At 39.1% G+C, this 14,968-nt stretch overlaps 3 protein-coding genes across 3 annotated transcripts; 1 reads left to right on the top strand and 2 right to left on the bottom strand.

Annotated features, from left to right (window-relative positions):
• Window positions 1–912: 912 nt before the first annotated feature.
• On the bottom strand, window positions 913–4,725 carry LOC141651413 (uncharacterized). Its single transcript, XM_074459128.1, has 4 exons — window positions 4,580–4,725; window positions 2,367–2,426; window positions 1,647–2,188; window positions 913–1,499 (listed from the first exon to the last, which is right to left on the bottom strand). Exons 1-4 carry the CDS (start codon window positions 4,723–4,725, stop codon window positions 913–915), a joined length of 1,335 nt encoding a protein of 444 aa, XP_074315229.1.
• An 814-nt stretch (window positions 4,726–5,539) lies between these two features.
• Window positions 5,540–8,289, top strand: LOC141651412 (uncharacterized). Its single transcript, XM_074459127.1, has 3 exons — window positions 5,540–7,317; window positions 7,451–8,028; window positions 8,120–8,289. Exons 1-3 carry the CDS (start codon window positions 5,540–5,542, stop codon window positions 8,287–8,289), a joined length of 2,526 nt encoding a protein of 841 aa, XP_074315228.1.
• A 468-nt stretch (window positions 8,290–8,757) lies between these two features.
• Window positions 8,758–14,637, bottom strand: LOC141653451 (uncharacterized). The gene is made up of 6 exons (XM_074461220.1): window positions 14,186–14,637; window positions 12,813–13,108; window positions 12,625–12,714; window positions 12,469–12,540; window positions 12,115–12,228; window positions 8,758–9,975 (listed from the first exon to the last, which is right to left on the bottom strand). The coding sequence occupies exons 1-6, from the start codon at window positions 14,499–14,501 to the stop codon at window positions 8,932–8,934; spliced, it is 1,932 nt and encodes a 643-aa protein (XP_074317321.1). The 5' UTR covers window positions 14,502–14,637; the 3' UTR covers window positions 8,758–8,931.
• Between the last annotated feature and the right edge of the window lie 331 nt (window positions 14,638–14,968).

The raw sequence follows: 14,968 nt of genomic DNA, 5'->3' as shown, positions 1-14,968 counted from the left end.
GGGATGGGTTGTTATAAAAACAAACAATGACTTCTCTACTATCCACAAAACACCCAATTTCAATTCTTTAAACCTACAATATTAATACCCAGATTCTAAAAAATCCCTAAAATTAGAGCATAAATTGGGTGTGAATCCACAACCCTAAATATGGTCAGAATAAGTCTCTGATTTACAAAAAGTAAAATGCTTTTCATGAATTTACTTTCAGAAGAGGGAGCAAGGAGGCATGCTGGAAAAATTCGGCATTAGAGAGAAAAGGAGTCTGGACTCTGGAGAAGGAAGCATTAGCAAGCCATTAATGTCCAAAAGAGGACACACTTGTTAATGAGATTATAATTAGCATTCCAATTAATGGTGTTGTATTCTGGCAAATTCAAGTATATGTGGTATTCTTTTTTAAGGAGATAAGTGGTTGAAAAACATGAAGTTAGATCATCTCCAACCATGCTCAATACTCTTCCTCATCTCACTCTCTCTTATCACTTCTTACTCATCCACCTCATTATTCCTCAACTTTTCAATTTACAAACAAAACACTCTTCCAACAATAATTTACACTTATTCCTCACCACTCTCTTTCATCATTTATCTCTCTTACTTTAAAATACCCCACGCATTTTTTACATTAAAAATCTATTTTCGTAATTGTTCGGGTTTACAACTCGATAATTTACCGACTTCGGTTTTATTATAGAAAAAGGTAAGATGTTTTTTTAAAGATATTTTCCAAGATAATTTCTAAAACATAAAAGAGATAACATTTAAAACAATATTTTACAAGGTTACATTAATACAATATTTAAAAAAAAACATCAAATATTACATAGATAAATTAAATACAAGAAAATATAAAACAATAAAGAAAATACAATAAATTAAAAGACCGTTGAAAAAGAAAATAATACAACATTAGTTGAGGTCACCAAATTTTTGCCAAATATTTTCAATTAGATCTGCTCTTAGGACTTGATGTGCCCTTGCATTTCTTATACGATTTCTGTTTTGAATGTACGCAGTTATAGGAGCTATATATCCAACTTCATACTCGGGATCTTCAACATTAAGATGACCTTCCTCATTCCCATAATTGTCGAACTCAGTAGGGTCGGAGTAGTTAGCATACGTATCTCTTTCATCTTCCACTACCATATTATGTATTATGACGCAACATTTTAAAATTTTGCGCATCAGTTGCTCGCTCCAAGTAAGTGCTGGTTTACGAATGACTGCAAATCTAGCTTGTAGTACGCCGAACGCCCGCTCAACATCTTTACGAGCCGCTTCTTGACGCTCTGCAAATAATCTATCCTTGGGTGTTTCTGGGAGTGGAATTGATTGTATGAAGGTCGTCCACTGTGGATAGATCCCATCGGTTAGATAATACCTTGTGTTATAATGTTTTTCATTAACCATATAGTTAACACGAGGTGCTCTCACATTCATCATATCATCAAAAATAGGAAAGCGATGGAGTACAGTCAAGTCATTACAAAACCCTGGAATCCCAAAAGAAGAATGTCATATCCAAAGGTCTTGTGAGGCAACGGCTTCAAGAATGACAATAGCTCTACCACTTCGGCCTTGATACATCCCCCTCCAACCAACCGGGTAGTTATTCTATTGCCAATGCATGCAATCAATACTTCCCATCATTCCAGGGAACCCTCGGTGAGCACCGATTTGTAGAAGCCTTTGGAGGTCATTTGCATTAGGTGATCGTAAGTACTCTGCTCCAAATGCATCGATAACAGCTTCAGTAAATTTTTCTAATGCAACAAATGTTGTTGATTCACCAAGCCGGCAATACTCATCTGTTCTATCTGCTCCTTTTCGATACGCTAACATGCGTAAAGCTGCAGTGCACTTCTGCAAAGATGTTATTGGCACTCTACCACTTCCGTTAGGACCTGGAGCAAAAAATGTTTCATAGGCTTCCGCTGCTTTCACTAGGCGAAGGAATACGTGTTGATACATTCGAAATATACGCCGGAACAAGTTTGGAGGATAGGTAGGATTAGGAGAGAAGTAGTCATTGTAGAGGTTCTCGTGACCAGTTACACGATTCCTCTCAATGTACCTTCTTTGATAAGGACGTCTTCGATGACTACAATTGATTATTCGAGGTACTTGAAATATAACGGGAACAATAGCTTCTTCTATTATTTCATTTTCATTATTGTCATCACTAGAGGAAGAATATGATGAGAATTCAAATAAAAAATCCGTTTGAGGTGAAAAAGAAGGAAGATGAGTGTGATGGATAATACAACTAAGAGAATAAGTATATATCTATATATAGACAAGAGATTTCATTTATCCAATCGATATTATCCAATCTTATCTGTAATCTAGATAGAACCAACCATGAGCAAACAACTGGGATTTCATTTATCCAATCAATATTATCCAATCTTATCCGTAATCTGGATAGAACAAGCCATGAGTAAACAACTGGCATATCATTAAACATTATTTTACAAGGCTACATTAATACAATATTTTAAAAAACCACACCAATATATTACATTTATAAATTAAATACATGAAGATAACACTCTTGAAACGAAAAGACAACACTCTCGAAATGAAAAGATAACACTCTGACAAGATAATACAATACTTGAAAATGGAAAATATTAATCTAGTTGTTTTGCAAGTCTTGGAACAGTGATAATTTCCATTGTTCTTCCGCCGAAGTTAAATCATTCCTTGATTGTAAAGATTGATATGCATTCCATTTGTCCAACCTTTCATCCCGTTTGATCTTCTTATTGGCGAGAGCTATTTACGCAGCCCTCATCTCCATCTTTTTATTTTGATATTTTATTTTCTCCCATTACAATTCCGCATCGTCAGACTTGTTTTCACCAAATGTCAATGCTTTCAGCCAAATAGGCAACCTCGCCTACTTTTATTTTTCCTTTGTTTTTTTAGCTGCCTTTATACCTTGAGGGAATTGGCTACCCATACCTTCTTCATTGTCTCCACTATTTGGTGTAAGAAAATCCACCTTCATTAAACCTGAATCTCTTACCACAACCAGCTGAGTCAATATTGTTACTTATTTATAGAGAAAAAACTAGGAATTGTAATTTAGTTAGACCAACCATGATCTAACAACTGGGATATCATTTATCCAATATTATCCAATCTTATTGTAATCTAGATAGACCAACCATGATCAAACAACTGAGATTTCATTTATCCAATCGATATAATTCAATCTTATCCGTAATTTGGATTAAACCCAACTATGATCAAACAACTAGGATCTCATTTATCCAAATTTATCCAATCTTATCTGTAATCTAGATAGATCAACCATGATCAAACAAATGAGATTTTATTTATCCAATCGATATTATTCAATCGTATCCGTAATCTGGATGGACCCAACCATGATCAAACAACTAGGATCTCGTTTATCCAAATTTATCCAATCTTATCCGTAATCTATATAGACCAAGCATGATCGATCAACTGAGATTTCATTTATCCAATTGTTATTATCCAATCTTATCCGCAATCTTATTCAACGACTAAAATCAAACAAGTGAGATATCAATCCAACGACTTAAAAAGAAAAATTATTCTATAAATACAACAATACTATAATACTTATTATTCATGCTTCATATACACAACAATCTGATTTCAACTCTCTCAATATCCAGAAAATCATAGTTGTACAAAATTCAATTAATAATGTTATAATAGAAACTTAACAATTATTTGTTCGCTTAAAAATAGTCCTCGAGAAAGTGTCATATTGGAAAAACTCAGCCAAACCCCTAATTGTACTATGCTCATCCAAATTATTGGTGGGAATACTCCAAATGAGTTACTTAACTCTGGTTATGCTCACATGCAAAATATAACTCGGGATCATTGTATCTTCAAATTAGGTCGTTGGGAAGCTTTAAAACAAGAGGCGATGGAGTTTCTATTTAAGCTTGAAAGCGTTTTAACATCGAGAGCGCTGTGAGATCTCTGTTACGGGGGACGAATATTATTCAACCTCCGTGAAGGGGAACGCTCCAAATTTGAGTTGATTGAGTTATACTCAAAATATTTAGAGGATGACCATTTTGCACACGAGAGGGAGAGAATGTAGACATTGCCATCAGCCTCCTCTTCAGATGAGGATTATTGAAGCGTAGATGTTTATTTTTATGTTAACTTTGCATTTGGTTTTATTTTTATGATATTGAGCCGTTGGTGTTTGTCTGTCTTTATGTTAGTTATGCAATTATTTTATTTTAGTTATTGTATTGTACTATGTCCATCTTTATTTAAATTAAGAGAATATCCGTGTTTGGTAAAGATAAGAATGAGATTAATTTACCCCACAATTACGAATTCTTAAACGTCTATTAAAAAACGATATTTAAGAGAGTAAAAAAATCAAAGAAAGAAGAGAAGGAAAAGTGAGCGGATATAAGTCAATACTACTACCTATTTGTAGAGGGAAAAAAATAGGAATTATGATGTAATTATTTTTTAAAAAAAAAATTAATTACAAATTGACTTTAGGCAAAAATAAAATTTGATTGGCAATTAAATCAATGGTACATACTTAGCAATGAAACTATGTCGTTTTGGTGCAGCAAACAAATTAAATGGACATATTTTTAGTGGGGTCTCTGACAATTGCAAACAATCACACTCCTTCCTTTCTCGCTGAGTGTTTTCATCCGCTTTTTCACACTCCATAATCCTCATGATTGAAAGTTACTTTTATTCCTCAATTTCTCTTCCTCGGTTTTCCGTGTAGAGCTTTCCTCATGGTTGGAGGTGCTCTTAGTATTTTTATTGTTTTAATGATTTTGTTCTTTTTTTTTTTTGAAGGTGTGACCCGACTAACAGATAGTCGGTTAGTGGGTGCAGTTTGAGAAGAGAAGTGCATTAGTGTGGTTTATTTTGAGTTAAATTGAAGTTCGGACTATTACGAGAAGATAACCAATAATTTGAATTATTCATGTCAAATAACCCTTTGTTTATATTTTGAGCTAAAGTAAAGAACCTTTTGGCTTCAAGTTATGACCTTATTTTAATGAAATCATTTAGTTTTGACTAATCAGTTTACATGGCCAAACATATCTTACGTCCCTTAACAATACCGATTTCACATTCACAATTATGTTTTTAGAGTAAAATTTTGCTAATCGTATATGAAACCATTTTATTACTCCTACGCAACAAACCAAAGTACTCCGTGTATTTTACTGAAAAATCAAAGTAAACAATAATCTCTAGTATATAAGAAATTAAGAATTAATGATTCCACAACATAACAGTCTCTTAATTCCGGTCATTTATTTACCTATTCTACTTTGGGTTTCTCATTCACTTGTTTATCTTTCCATTGTGAGTATTTTCTATGGTTACTTTGATCTTTCATAAGCATCAGAGGATTGTCAATGAATAACAATAATCACAAGTGTCCCCTCCTCTTTTCTTGTTATGTTTAACAACTAACGGGCATACAAGAATTTGCGACAAGTCCCATTGAAGGCTCCGGGACCAGATGGGATGAATGGTCTTTTTTTACCAAACTTACTGGCATGTGGTTGGACAGCGTGTGGTGGCTACTGTACTCGGCATTTTGCGAGGTGAGGTGTCCCCAGAGCAGATAAATAAGACATACATCGTGTTAATTCCGAAGAAGAAAGCGTCGGACAAAATACGAGATTTTAGACCGATTAGCTTGTGTAATGTTGTATACAAGCTTGTGTCAAAGGTTTTAGCCAACCGATTGAAATTATTCTTCGGAGATATTATTTCGGAAAATCAAAGTGCGTTTACGCCGGGCCGTCTTATATCTGATAATATCTTGATTGCGTTTGAAGTTTTTCATCATATGAAGAATAATAGAAACTCGGAAGGGTACATGGCGATCAAACTTGATATAGCTAAAGCGTATGATGGGGTCGAGTGGTGCTTCTTACACGGTGTACTGATGACTATGGGGTTCGATGGGACATGGGTGAATCGGGTTATGGATTGTGTGTCATCTGTCACGTTTTCGGTCCTCATTAATGGTGGACCATCTCGGGATTTTCGGCCAAGTAGAGGCTTGCGACAGGGTGACCCGCTTTCACCATACTTATTCCTCCTTTGTGCTGAAGCTTTGTCTAACATGATGCGACGGGCTGTTGAGAATAATACCATACATGGGATACGTGTTTCACCCACAGCACCGGCCATCTCACACCTTCTTTTTGCGGATGATAGCATCTTTTTTGTTCGAGCAACGGTTGAGGAAGCGGAGGCAGTGAACGGTATTTTGCGGAGATATGAAACGGCGTCTGGTCAATTGGTGAGCTTAGACAAGACGACTGTTTCTTTTAGTAAGGGTGTCTCTGATGGCCGAAGGGATAGTGTTGCGGAGAGACTTGGGGTTAGTGTGATTGAGGAGCAGGCGAGATATCTTGGGTTACCCACTGTGATAGGGCGGTCGAAGAAAGTAATCACTGACATCATTCGAGATAAACTTTGCAAAAGACTTCAAGGATGGCGCGGGAAAATTTTGTCTAGGGCTGGTAAGGAGGTCCTCATAAAGGTTGTGGCCAATTCACTCCCTACCTATGTGATGAGTGTTTTTAAGATTCCCGCTAATTTTTGCGAAGAGTTACGATCGATTGTGTCACGATTTTGGTGGGGGCACGATGAAAACAAGAAGGGAATTTTCTGGGTAGCTTGGAATAAAATGGTAAAACCCAAGGTTGATGGAGGTATCGGTTTTAGGGACTTCAGGCTATTCAATCTCGCATTATTGGGTAAGCAGGCATGGCGCTTAATTACGAATTCGGGCAGTTTATGGTCACGGTTGATGAAGGCTCGATACTACCCCGAGGGCGATTTTATGATGGCTACGATGGGACACAATCCCAGCTATACTTGGCGAAGTATTCTTGAGGCAAGGTCGGTGATGGAGCAGGGACTTCGAAGGAGGATTGGAGATGGGCAGGAAATGTTGATCTGGGGACATGCCTGGCTACCGAATACACAGACGGGCCGAGTTATCTCACCATGCTTGCCGGGGAATGAGGAGATGCGTGTTAGTGAGCTTATGCGCGAGGATGGGAGGGGCTTGGATGCGGAGAGGATCGCTCAGCTGCTCTTACCATTTGAATGTGACCGTGTCATGAATTTACGGGTGAGCCCGAATAGGCAGAGAGATATTTGGTATTGGGGAAGGGAACGGGATGGATTATATACTGTCCGGAGTGCTTATAAAATGCTGGCTAGGGATGTGGGTGATATGGCGAGTTCGTCTGACTGGGAACGAGGAAAATGGCTTTGGAATCGGATGTGGAAAGTTTCGGTCTGGCCCCGCGTAAAACTCTTCTTTTGGCAAATGTGTAGTGAAGCACTGGCAACGAGAGCAAACATTGCAGCCCGGATAGGAGGTGAGTATTCTTTTTGTCCTTTTTGTTCATCCCAGACGAGTCGAGTCTTCACTTATTTCGGGGGTGTGGGGTGGCAAAATGGGTATGGGAAGAGTCAATTTAACGGATGGTACGGGTAATGATGGAGGGGATATTCGGGCATGGGTGGAGCAGGTGTGGACGGAGTTGAGTCCTATGGAGTGCAGCACTTTTATGGTTGGATGCTGGGCTATTTGGGAGCATCGTAATAAGGTGATTTTTGACGAAGCTAGGGTCGATCCAGAAGGAGTTGTACGGAGGGTGCGGGATGTGGTACATGAAGGAGGTGGCCATGAAGTGCATACACCAGTGGGAAGAAGGAGACGGGGAAGGGGTGAGGGAGGGGATTCGGACAATGTGGAGGGATGGACGGTGGCGGGAGATGGTTATGCGAAGATTAACGTGGATGCGGGAGTAAAGGAGGGGGAGGGTGTTGGAACGGGGGTTGTGTGTCGAGATGGGCGAGGGGAGGTGCTTTGGGGACTGTCCGTCATACGAGAAGAGAATTGGAAGGTGTATGAAGCAGAAGTTATGGCCGTTCTCGATGGTTTGGAGGAAGCTGCTCGGAGAGGAATGACAAAGGTGGAAGTGGAAAGTGATAGCCTAATCGTGATCGAGGCTCTGCGTTCGCGAAAGCAAGGCCGGAGTGTCTTTTTTTAATATTGTTGATGATATTTTTGTTTTAGTTTCTCATTTTCAGTCAGTTAGATGGTCGCATACGAATCGTCTTAACAATTGTGTTACTCACGCTTTAGCACATTTAGTTCCTAGAGTAGTTGGTAGGTTTGTTTGGTCCTCTGTTTTGCCTTCAACGGCTAACGCTGCTGTTTTGTTTGATCAATCGTTAATAAAGTAATGCCTTCAGGCATCTTTTCCTCAAAAAAAAAAAAGAATTTGCGACAAGTATTGGTACGCTCGATCACTGAAAAGTCAAAAACCACTATGCGAAGACCTGACCATATAAAATTATTGCACGTCGCAATGAACCTTTTGCACCGTATTTATGAATGATCAAAACGCATAAGAATGCTCCAACGCAGATGGAGTACATAGCAAGGAAATACTTGTAGAAAAAACGGTCCAATCTTACAAATTGAGGAACGTCTTTTGTTGCTCCATCACAACATACCTGTTTATAACTCTACCCTTGGCTCATATACTCCGGTATATAAAGAGCTCACTTATATATCAAGAGAGATGGGATGAAACAAGTTACTGGCTTTCAGATGAAGAGTCTGCCAGTAGACGAGACCCATCAGCCAAACATGAAAACTGCTCTAACATTTTAGGCATGAAACCTTCTCAAGGTGTAGTAAAGGCTCAATTGGAGAAAATGGCTATAAGAGAGTCCATAGTCATGGTACGAAAAATATTAAACCATTCTAACAATAAACTCAAATAACCCAAGGGTATAGAAAACGTATACAAAATTACAAATTCTAACATAACGCCTTGAAAACAGGAACAAGAATCAACTTGACAAAAAAAAAAACAGATTCTATGGCGACGTTTTAGGTGCTCCGGCTGGCTGAGAAGCAGGCGAAGGGGTGGCTGCAGCAGTGGCAGCAGACCCGTTACCTTCAGCTGGATATGAAGGCGGTTGGTAATAACCACTTCCATAGTATCCAGTTTGCTGCTGGGCATAACTTGGTGGGGTCACAGGCGGAGCCCCATGAGGTGGTGGATAAGAACCCGGCAGAGTTGTTGGCCGAGGGGCTCCAGCATCAGGCTGACTGTACACTGGTTGGGCAGGTGCTTGTGCAGGTGGGTACCCAGGCTGCCCGGCCCCAAGCTGAGGATATCCTGTTTGAGAAGGGGATTGTTGAGGCTGCTGACCATACGGTGGGGGATTGGCTGGTTGAGTACTCTGACCCTGGGGCGGTCCATAACCAGACCCGTACCCTCCCGGCCCAAAAGATGGAGCCGCATACCCAGGTTGAGATGCCGGAGGTATTCCATAGCCGGGCTGATTAGTACCATATGTCGGGTAAGCAGGGCTTGGACCCGGCTGACCCGTGTACCCTTGCTGACTAGTCTGAGATACAGGAGGAACTTGACCCGTCTCACCTTGAGTACTATAGGAAGGAGGAACTTGAGCCGTCTCACCTTGGGATGGGGCATTTGTGGGATTGCCGTACCCAGGATTAGACACATAACTGTACTCATGGGAGTATCCTTGTTGATTATAAGCTCCAGATGTCGGCGGTTGATTGTAGCTGTAACCAGAATTGTCAGCTGGGAGGCCACTAGGTGGCTGCTGCTGCTGCCCATAATAGTCATACCCACCACTTTGTGGAGCCTGCTGAGTGTGAGGAGCACCTGACGGATCCCAATTTTGGGGATATCCACCAGAAGTCGTTTGAGGAGGATAACCCGAGTACGGCTGTTGACCATACTGAGATGCAGCTACAGGTTGCTGCGTGTATCCATACCCACCAGGTTGTTGGGCTTGGGGAGGTTGAGGAGCCCAATTTGTTTGTGGTTGGGCTTGGTAACCTTGCTGAGAATATCCTCCACCCATTCCTGAATTTCTATTGCGATTCTGCAGAAAATATATATACTCTAATAACATGAACCTAAGTCGCATCTAACATTTGGTGCCATCATGTGAAGGGAATGGCAAGACAAGGATGCATCGAGATTGACCCCCAGGAGAAATAACACAGTATAGATAAAAGCAATATATATATAGAGGAACACAGTTGGTAAGGCCAAATGCCAACATATAGCATTATATAACCCCAAAAAAAAGACAGATGACACAAGGCAAGATAGAGCAAACACTATGCTATATATATATATATACTTAGTTACCTACACAGGGATTCATAATGCATACTGAGAGAGATTCAGACGCCTACATACCGTACTGGTTTGTTTGAGGTATTGAATTACTCCAGCAGTTGCCCAACCTCTTCCTATTAAAAGTGAAAGGGTACAAAGCAATACAAACAAGCTACAGAATACTAGCAAAGGAACTAATAGAGGAAGATATATATTGCGGAGTATATATAGAACGAACTTGCAGGTGTTGCTGGCAGAAATAAGGGTAAAAAAGAGTATCCATAAATTGTCTGGAGTATTACAAATAAATCAACACAATGCTAAAAATGCTACTTACAGAATTGAAATGGCTTCCCTGACAACCATGTTTCTCACGCACCTCTCCAAGATATCATCGAAACAAAATGCCAAAATGAATTTGCGGCAATCTGTCTCAACATTATATATACACCAAATACAAGTGCTTGGGGGCATAGCTAAACAATGACAAATAATGTCTGCTCAGAAAGACTTACTATACTTCTTTCACTCTTATAACTTAAAAGTCTTCTACCAAACCAATCATTTACGAGGTCGTTAACATGTACTTCGATTACTTGACATTATAGCCCAATAAATATCTGTACTGCAAGTTTCATAGATAATTGACCAAAGATTAATCCAAAAAATATCATGCTAAGGCTATCAAATGCTCTTAACAGATATTAACATAATTCATCTCTAAAAATATCCACTTACGATCAAGGTGAAGAATATGATGAGTAACAATGAAATATATACACAATTGCACACACACTTCTGGTAAATAGAAACAGAAATTGAGACATCCACAATAGTGGGTGATAAGCAACGCGGCCTAACATAAGAATGGGAAAAGAAAAGGACAATCCATTGGCTGAAAAGGAGGGATAAAAGACGAAGCCCATATTCAAAGTAGAGCCCAATAACACAGCCATTACCAACCAGACAACAATCCAGGATGTTAAGGTGAATACAATCTAGAAAGGTCAAAGTATTCACTAATCAAGTTTATTTATAAGTAAACCGCCAGCAAACATATTGTAGAATTGCCACCAAAGATAGTTCTCCCTCGTAGCATAGGATAATCTAATTAAGACGAACTATTGCTTACAGAAGCTGGAATGGCAAAGAGAACATGAATAAGATTGGAAGATATAAAAGACAGTTCAATTACGAAGTAATTTACAGGAAAAGGAGCAAGTGATTGTTAATACACTGCTTTTTGACATTTTTGCTGTGCAATATGTAAGGCAAAACCAATGCATCAGGACAACAAACACAACAAAGAGTAGATTGCGCAAACAAACATATGCACTTGTTCTTTTATCAGGGATGAGCATAAAGACGCAATTGACAAATTTTAGAGATATTCAGATGTGAAAAATAAAACACCACACTGTAGCGTAAGCATCACCCTCTTCATTCCATTGTTGTTTACACTTCTCTCAGAGTCTGCTCATGTATTTTGGGATGTTTAAACAACCTATTGGGATACAGGGAGTATTACTCTTGACATCTTTCAAGAACCTCTCCAGATGTTTAAATACACAAAGACTACAACATAGCCAAGTAAATCATTTTACAGCCTATTCTAAACATGGCATCAAAAATTCAAATTTTTTTCCTAGAACATCACCCTGAGATAGTATAGCTCCAGTCAGAGCACATAGAGCTCCAGTATTTTAGAACCCAAATCATGGATAAATAAATGTAGAAAAGAAGATCTCACAGCGTATTTACAAAAGGCAAGACAAACACATATCAAACAACTAATGTGAGTGAATATAAACAAGGACATGGTTGAATATAAGATAATTGAAACTTCCACAAAAGTAATTTACTGAACTCCCTAGCATAGCAAAACATAAGCGCATACCTCGGTCACTTCATAGACCATTTGTTTAGCAGCCTCAATTTGCTCACTTGTACCATCAATCTGCACTGTCCTTTCCATGGACATATCACCAGGAGGAGGATGCAAAGGTATCACCTGCATAATAGTATGCACTAATTAAGTATGGTGGTTGGTAGGACTTGGTATTTTGTAAAAAGAAATAGAGGAAACAAATTTACACTACGAACAAGAACACTGCATAATGACCAGCACCACAATCATGTTTCAGAACATAATTTGTTAATAAAGCAACAGCCAAAAAGTCAAATAGTTCATTGTACAATCAAGTTGAATTCTGAGGCTAAAAGTATTAATCAAACCAGATAGAAAGCCAACCTGAACTTTTGCTCCCGACCGAGACTGTATGTTTTTTATGGTCTCGCCTCCTTTCCCAATCACCAAACCAACCTGAAAAGATTTATATATCATGTAACATTCAAACACAGAAATCAATCTATCTTCGGCATCATTACTACAATAGCACTGTATTACCTTGTTGCTAGCCACCTTCATAACAAACTGTTCAGACCCTGGTGCCGGAGGCATCTTCCTTGAAACAGAACCTGGGCCTCCAGCTTCAGCCTAAAATATACCCCCGTCGTGAGAAACACAACTAAATTGAAGAGTTCTTGGCCAACAATGTAAAACCTCAAAGGCATCTATGAAACATACGCAAATACCTCAGCAATAACTTCATGGATAAGTTGCTCAGCCTTGGCAATCTGATCTTCAGAACCCATTAAATCAACTGCCCTATTAAGCGAATATGGGTCATGCTCTGAATCTCTCGTGATCTGAATTTTTGCTCCAGACTGATTTTGAAGGTATTTGATGGTTTCCCCGCCTTTCCCAATTATCACACCAACCCTGCCATTAGGTATTTCAATTCTCTTGCTACCAGAACCAGAGTACCCATGTGAAGCTGGAACAGATGGAGTGCTTCCAAACTGATTGCCTGAGGGTAGAGGCTTCTGATCTGCAGTGGACATGACAATCATCCATATACAAGAAGATCAGTACCTTGAAATGTCTAAATCATTATACAAGATGTAGCACCCTTCGGGTAACATTTAGGGTAGGAGGGAAATGAAGGGGGAGTGATTTGGAGGGATATATTTTCACTCCACCAAGGCAAACCAAAATCCCTCCATCATTAGGAAGGATTTGAAGAGAAATAGTATCCAAACACCCACATCCCATTCCCCCTCCCCTTCTCTCCCATCCCTTTCCTTTCCTCCTATCCCCCTCCCCTCCTTTCCTTCCTAATTTGCTATCCAAACAAACACAGAGAGTGGCTGACTCAGCTTATTTTGATGCGGAATCATAGTTTCAAAATTTCAAGACATCCTCTCAACATCTACTTAGAGAAGTAAAGTTTCTCCTCGCATCAAAACTACAAAGGGGTTTAAGATCCTTCATTTCAACTTCATCACTTACAGAATCAGACTAAATTTACACTTATAATTTGGCACTCCTTGGAAAGTTTATTAAATGTAGGATTTCAAAATTTTCTTCGTAAGGCATAGGTATAAATCCATGGAACTATTTCCTGACACATTTTGCTTGATTTGCAGTTCTTATCACTCAACATGAACAACACTTAAACCTGGACTGAGCTTACACCAAGCAGCATAACCTACCTATATTTTAGGCAAAACTATACGCCATATAAAAAACAAAGACAATGACATAAACACAATGAGAAAAGGTATAAATCCAGCATAAATCCGTATCAAACTACAATCGACCAGCATGAACTTATCGAAAATCACCTCTAAAAAACAAGGCTAACATAATTATTTCTATTAAAAAAGACAGGAACTCCAGGAATAAAAGGTATAAATCCAGCATAAATTCGTTTCAAACTACAATCAACCAGCCTATACTTGTTGAACATCATATTGCAAAACAAAACGCTAACATAATTACTTCTACTAAAAAAACACGGCACAAATCGAGTCGCTAAAATTAAATCAATAATCAAGAACAACAATAAATCACGAACATCAAAGTACAAAACAAAATAATACGGAATGCATCAAAATGAAATAACCTGAATAAGAGTCGTAATTAGAGGTATAAGCAGGAGGATTATCGTCGAACTTGGAACGCTTAGCATCGCCATTGTTGTTACTGTTAGGGATGATGTTACTGTTATTAAGAGCGCGAGAAGCGAGTTGTTGAATGTTCTGCTTAATCGCCGCAAATTCATCCAACGCCGGCGCCGGAGGTGGAACGCTGCCGTATTGAGGCGGCGGTTGAGACGGAGGAGGTCCGTCAGAGAAACCGGTGGTACGGCGGCGCAATGGTGGAGAAGCGTCGGCGTCGTACTTGCGCTTGTGTGTATCATATTGAGCTTCGTCCGCCATGGGAGATTGCAGAGAGGAGAGAGAAGGTAAAACCCTAGGAAGTGATAGTGGCGTCAGGCGTGCGAATGGAGATAATGAGACCTTGTGTGGGCTTGACTTTTTGTAGGTGCCCTTGATTTCGGTTTCAGTTTTGGTTTGGTACTAGATTTCAAGCCCGGGTAATATCATAACAATGGTACTTTCTCCATTCAACTTCACCCTATCACTTTGCTTTTTCACATTCGCCAACGCGGATTTTACGCGGTAAATATCGTTGGCTATATATTTGAAAAATTATAAGAGTTAGATATTTTTAATGTACTCGTAAAGACGAATCAAACAAGATTCCACATGAAAATATTTTCACTTATGTATTAAGAGAAAATCGAAATTGAATGTGTACTTATGAATAGTGTCGAAAATGGAAATAGGTAGAGTGGAGTTGAATGGAGGAAGATTCCACATGAAAATATTTTCACTTATGTATT

Source organism: Silene latifolia, chromosome 4, assembly GCF_048544455.1.
Source record: "Silene latifolia isolate original U9 population chromosome 4, ASM4854445v1, whole genome shotgun sequence".
NCBI classification, from domain to species: domain Eukaryota; kingdom Viridiplantae; phylum Streptophyta; class Magnoliopsida; order Caryophyllales; family Caryophyllaceae; genus Silene; species Silene latifolia.
The sequence above is the reverse complement of the archived record's forward strand: the minus strand, read 5'-3'. Positions and strand labels throughout refer to the sequence as shown.

Bases quoted from the DNA above. Each gene is read 5' to 3' on its own strand.
- LOC141651413 (XM_074459128.1), bottom strand. From the start codon at position 4,725: ATGAGGATTATGGAGTGTGAAAAAGCGGATGAAAACACTCAGCGAGAA. The intron at 2,427-4,579 runs GTATGTACCATT...TGTTCTATCCAG, and splicing joins CGACATAGTTTCATTGCTAA to ATTACGGATAAGATTGGATA. The intron at 1,500-1,646 runs GTATTGATTGCA...TTGGGATTCCAG, and splicing joins GTTCCCTGGAATGATGGGAA to GGTTTTGTAATGACTTGACT.
- LOC141651412 (XM_074459127.1), top strand. From the start codon at position 5,540: ATGGTCTTTTTTTACCAAACTTACTGGCATGTGGTTGGACAGCGTGTG. The intron at 7,318-7,450 runs GTGGAAAGTTTC...TGTTCATCCCAG, and splicing joins AAATGGCTTTGGAATCGGAT to ACGAGTCGAGTCTTCACTTA. The intron at 8,029-8,119 runs GTGATAGCCTAA...TTTTTGTTTTAG, and splicing joins GACAAAGGTGGAAGTGGAAA to TTTCTCATTTTCAGTCAGTT.
- LOC141653451 (XM_074461220.1), bottom strand. From the start codon at position 14,501: ATGGCGGACGAAGCTCAATATGATACACACAAGCGCAAGTACGACGCC. The intron at 12,715-12,812 runs GTATTTGCGTAT...GGTATATTTTAG, and splicing joins TCCATGAAGTTATTGCTGAG to GCTGAAGCTGGAGGCCCAGG. The intron at 12,541-12,624 runs GTAATACAGTGC...AAATCTTTTCAG, and splicing joins TGAAGGTGGCTAGCAACAAG to GTTGGTTTGGTGATTGGGAA.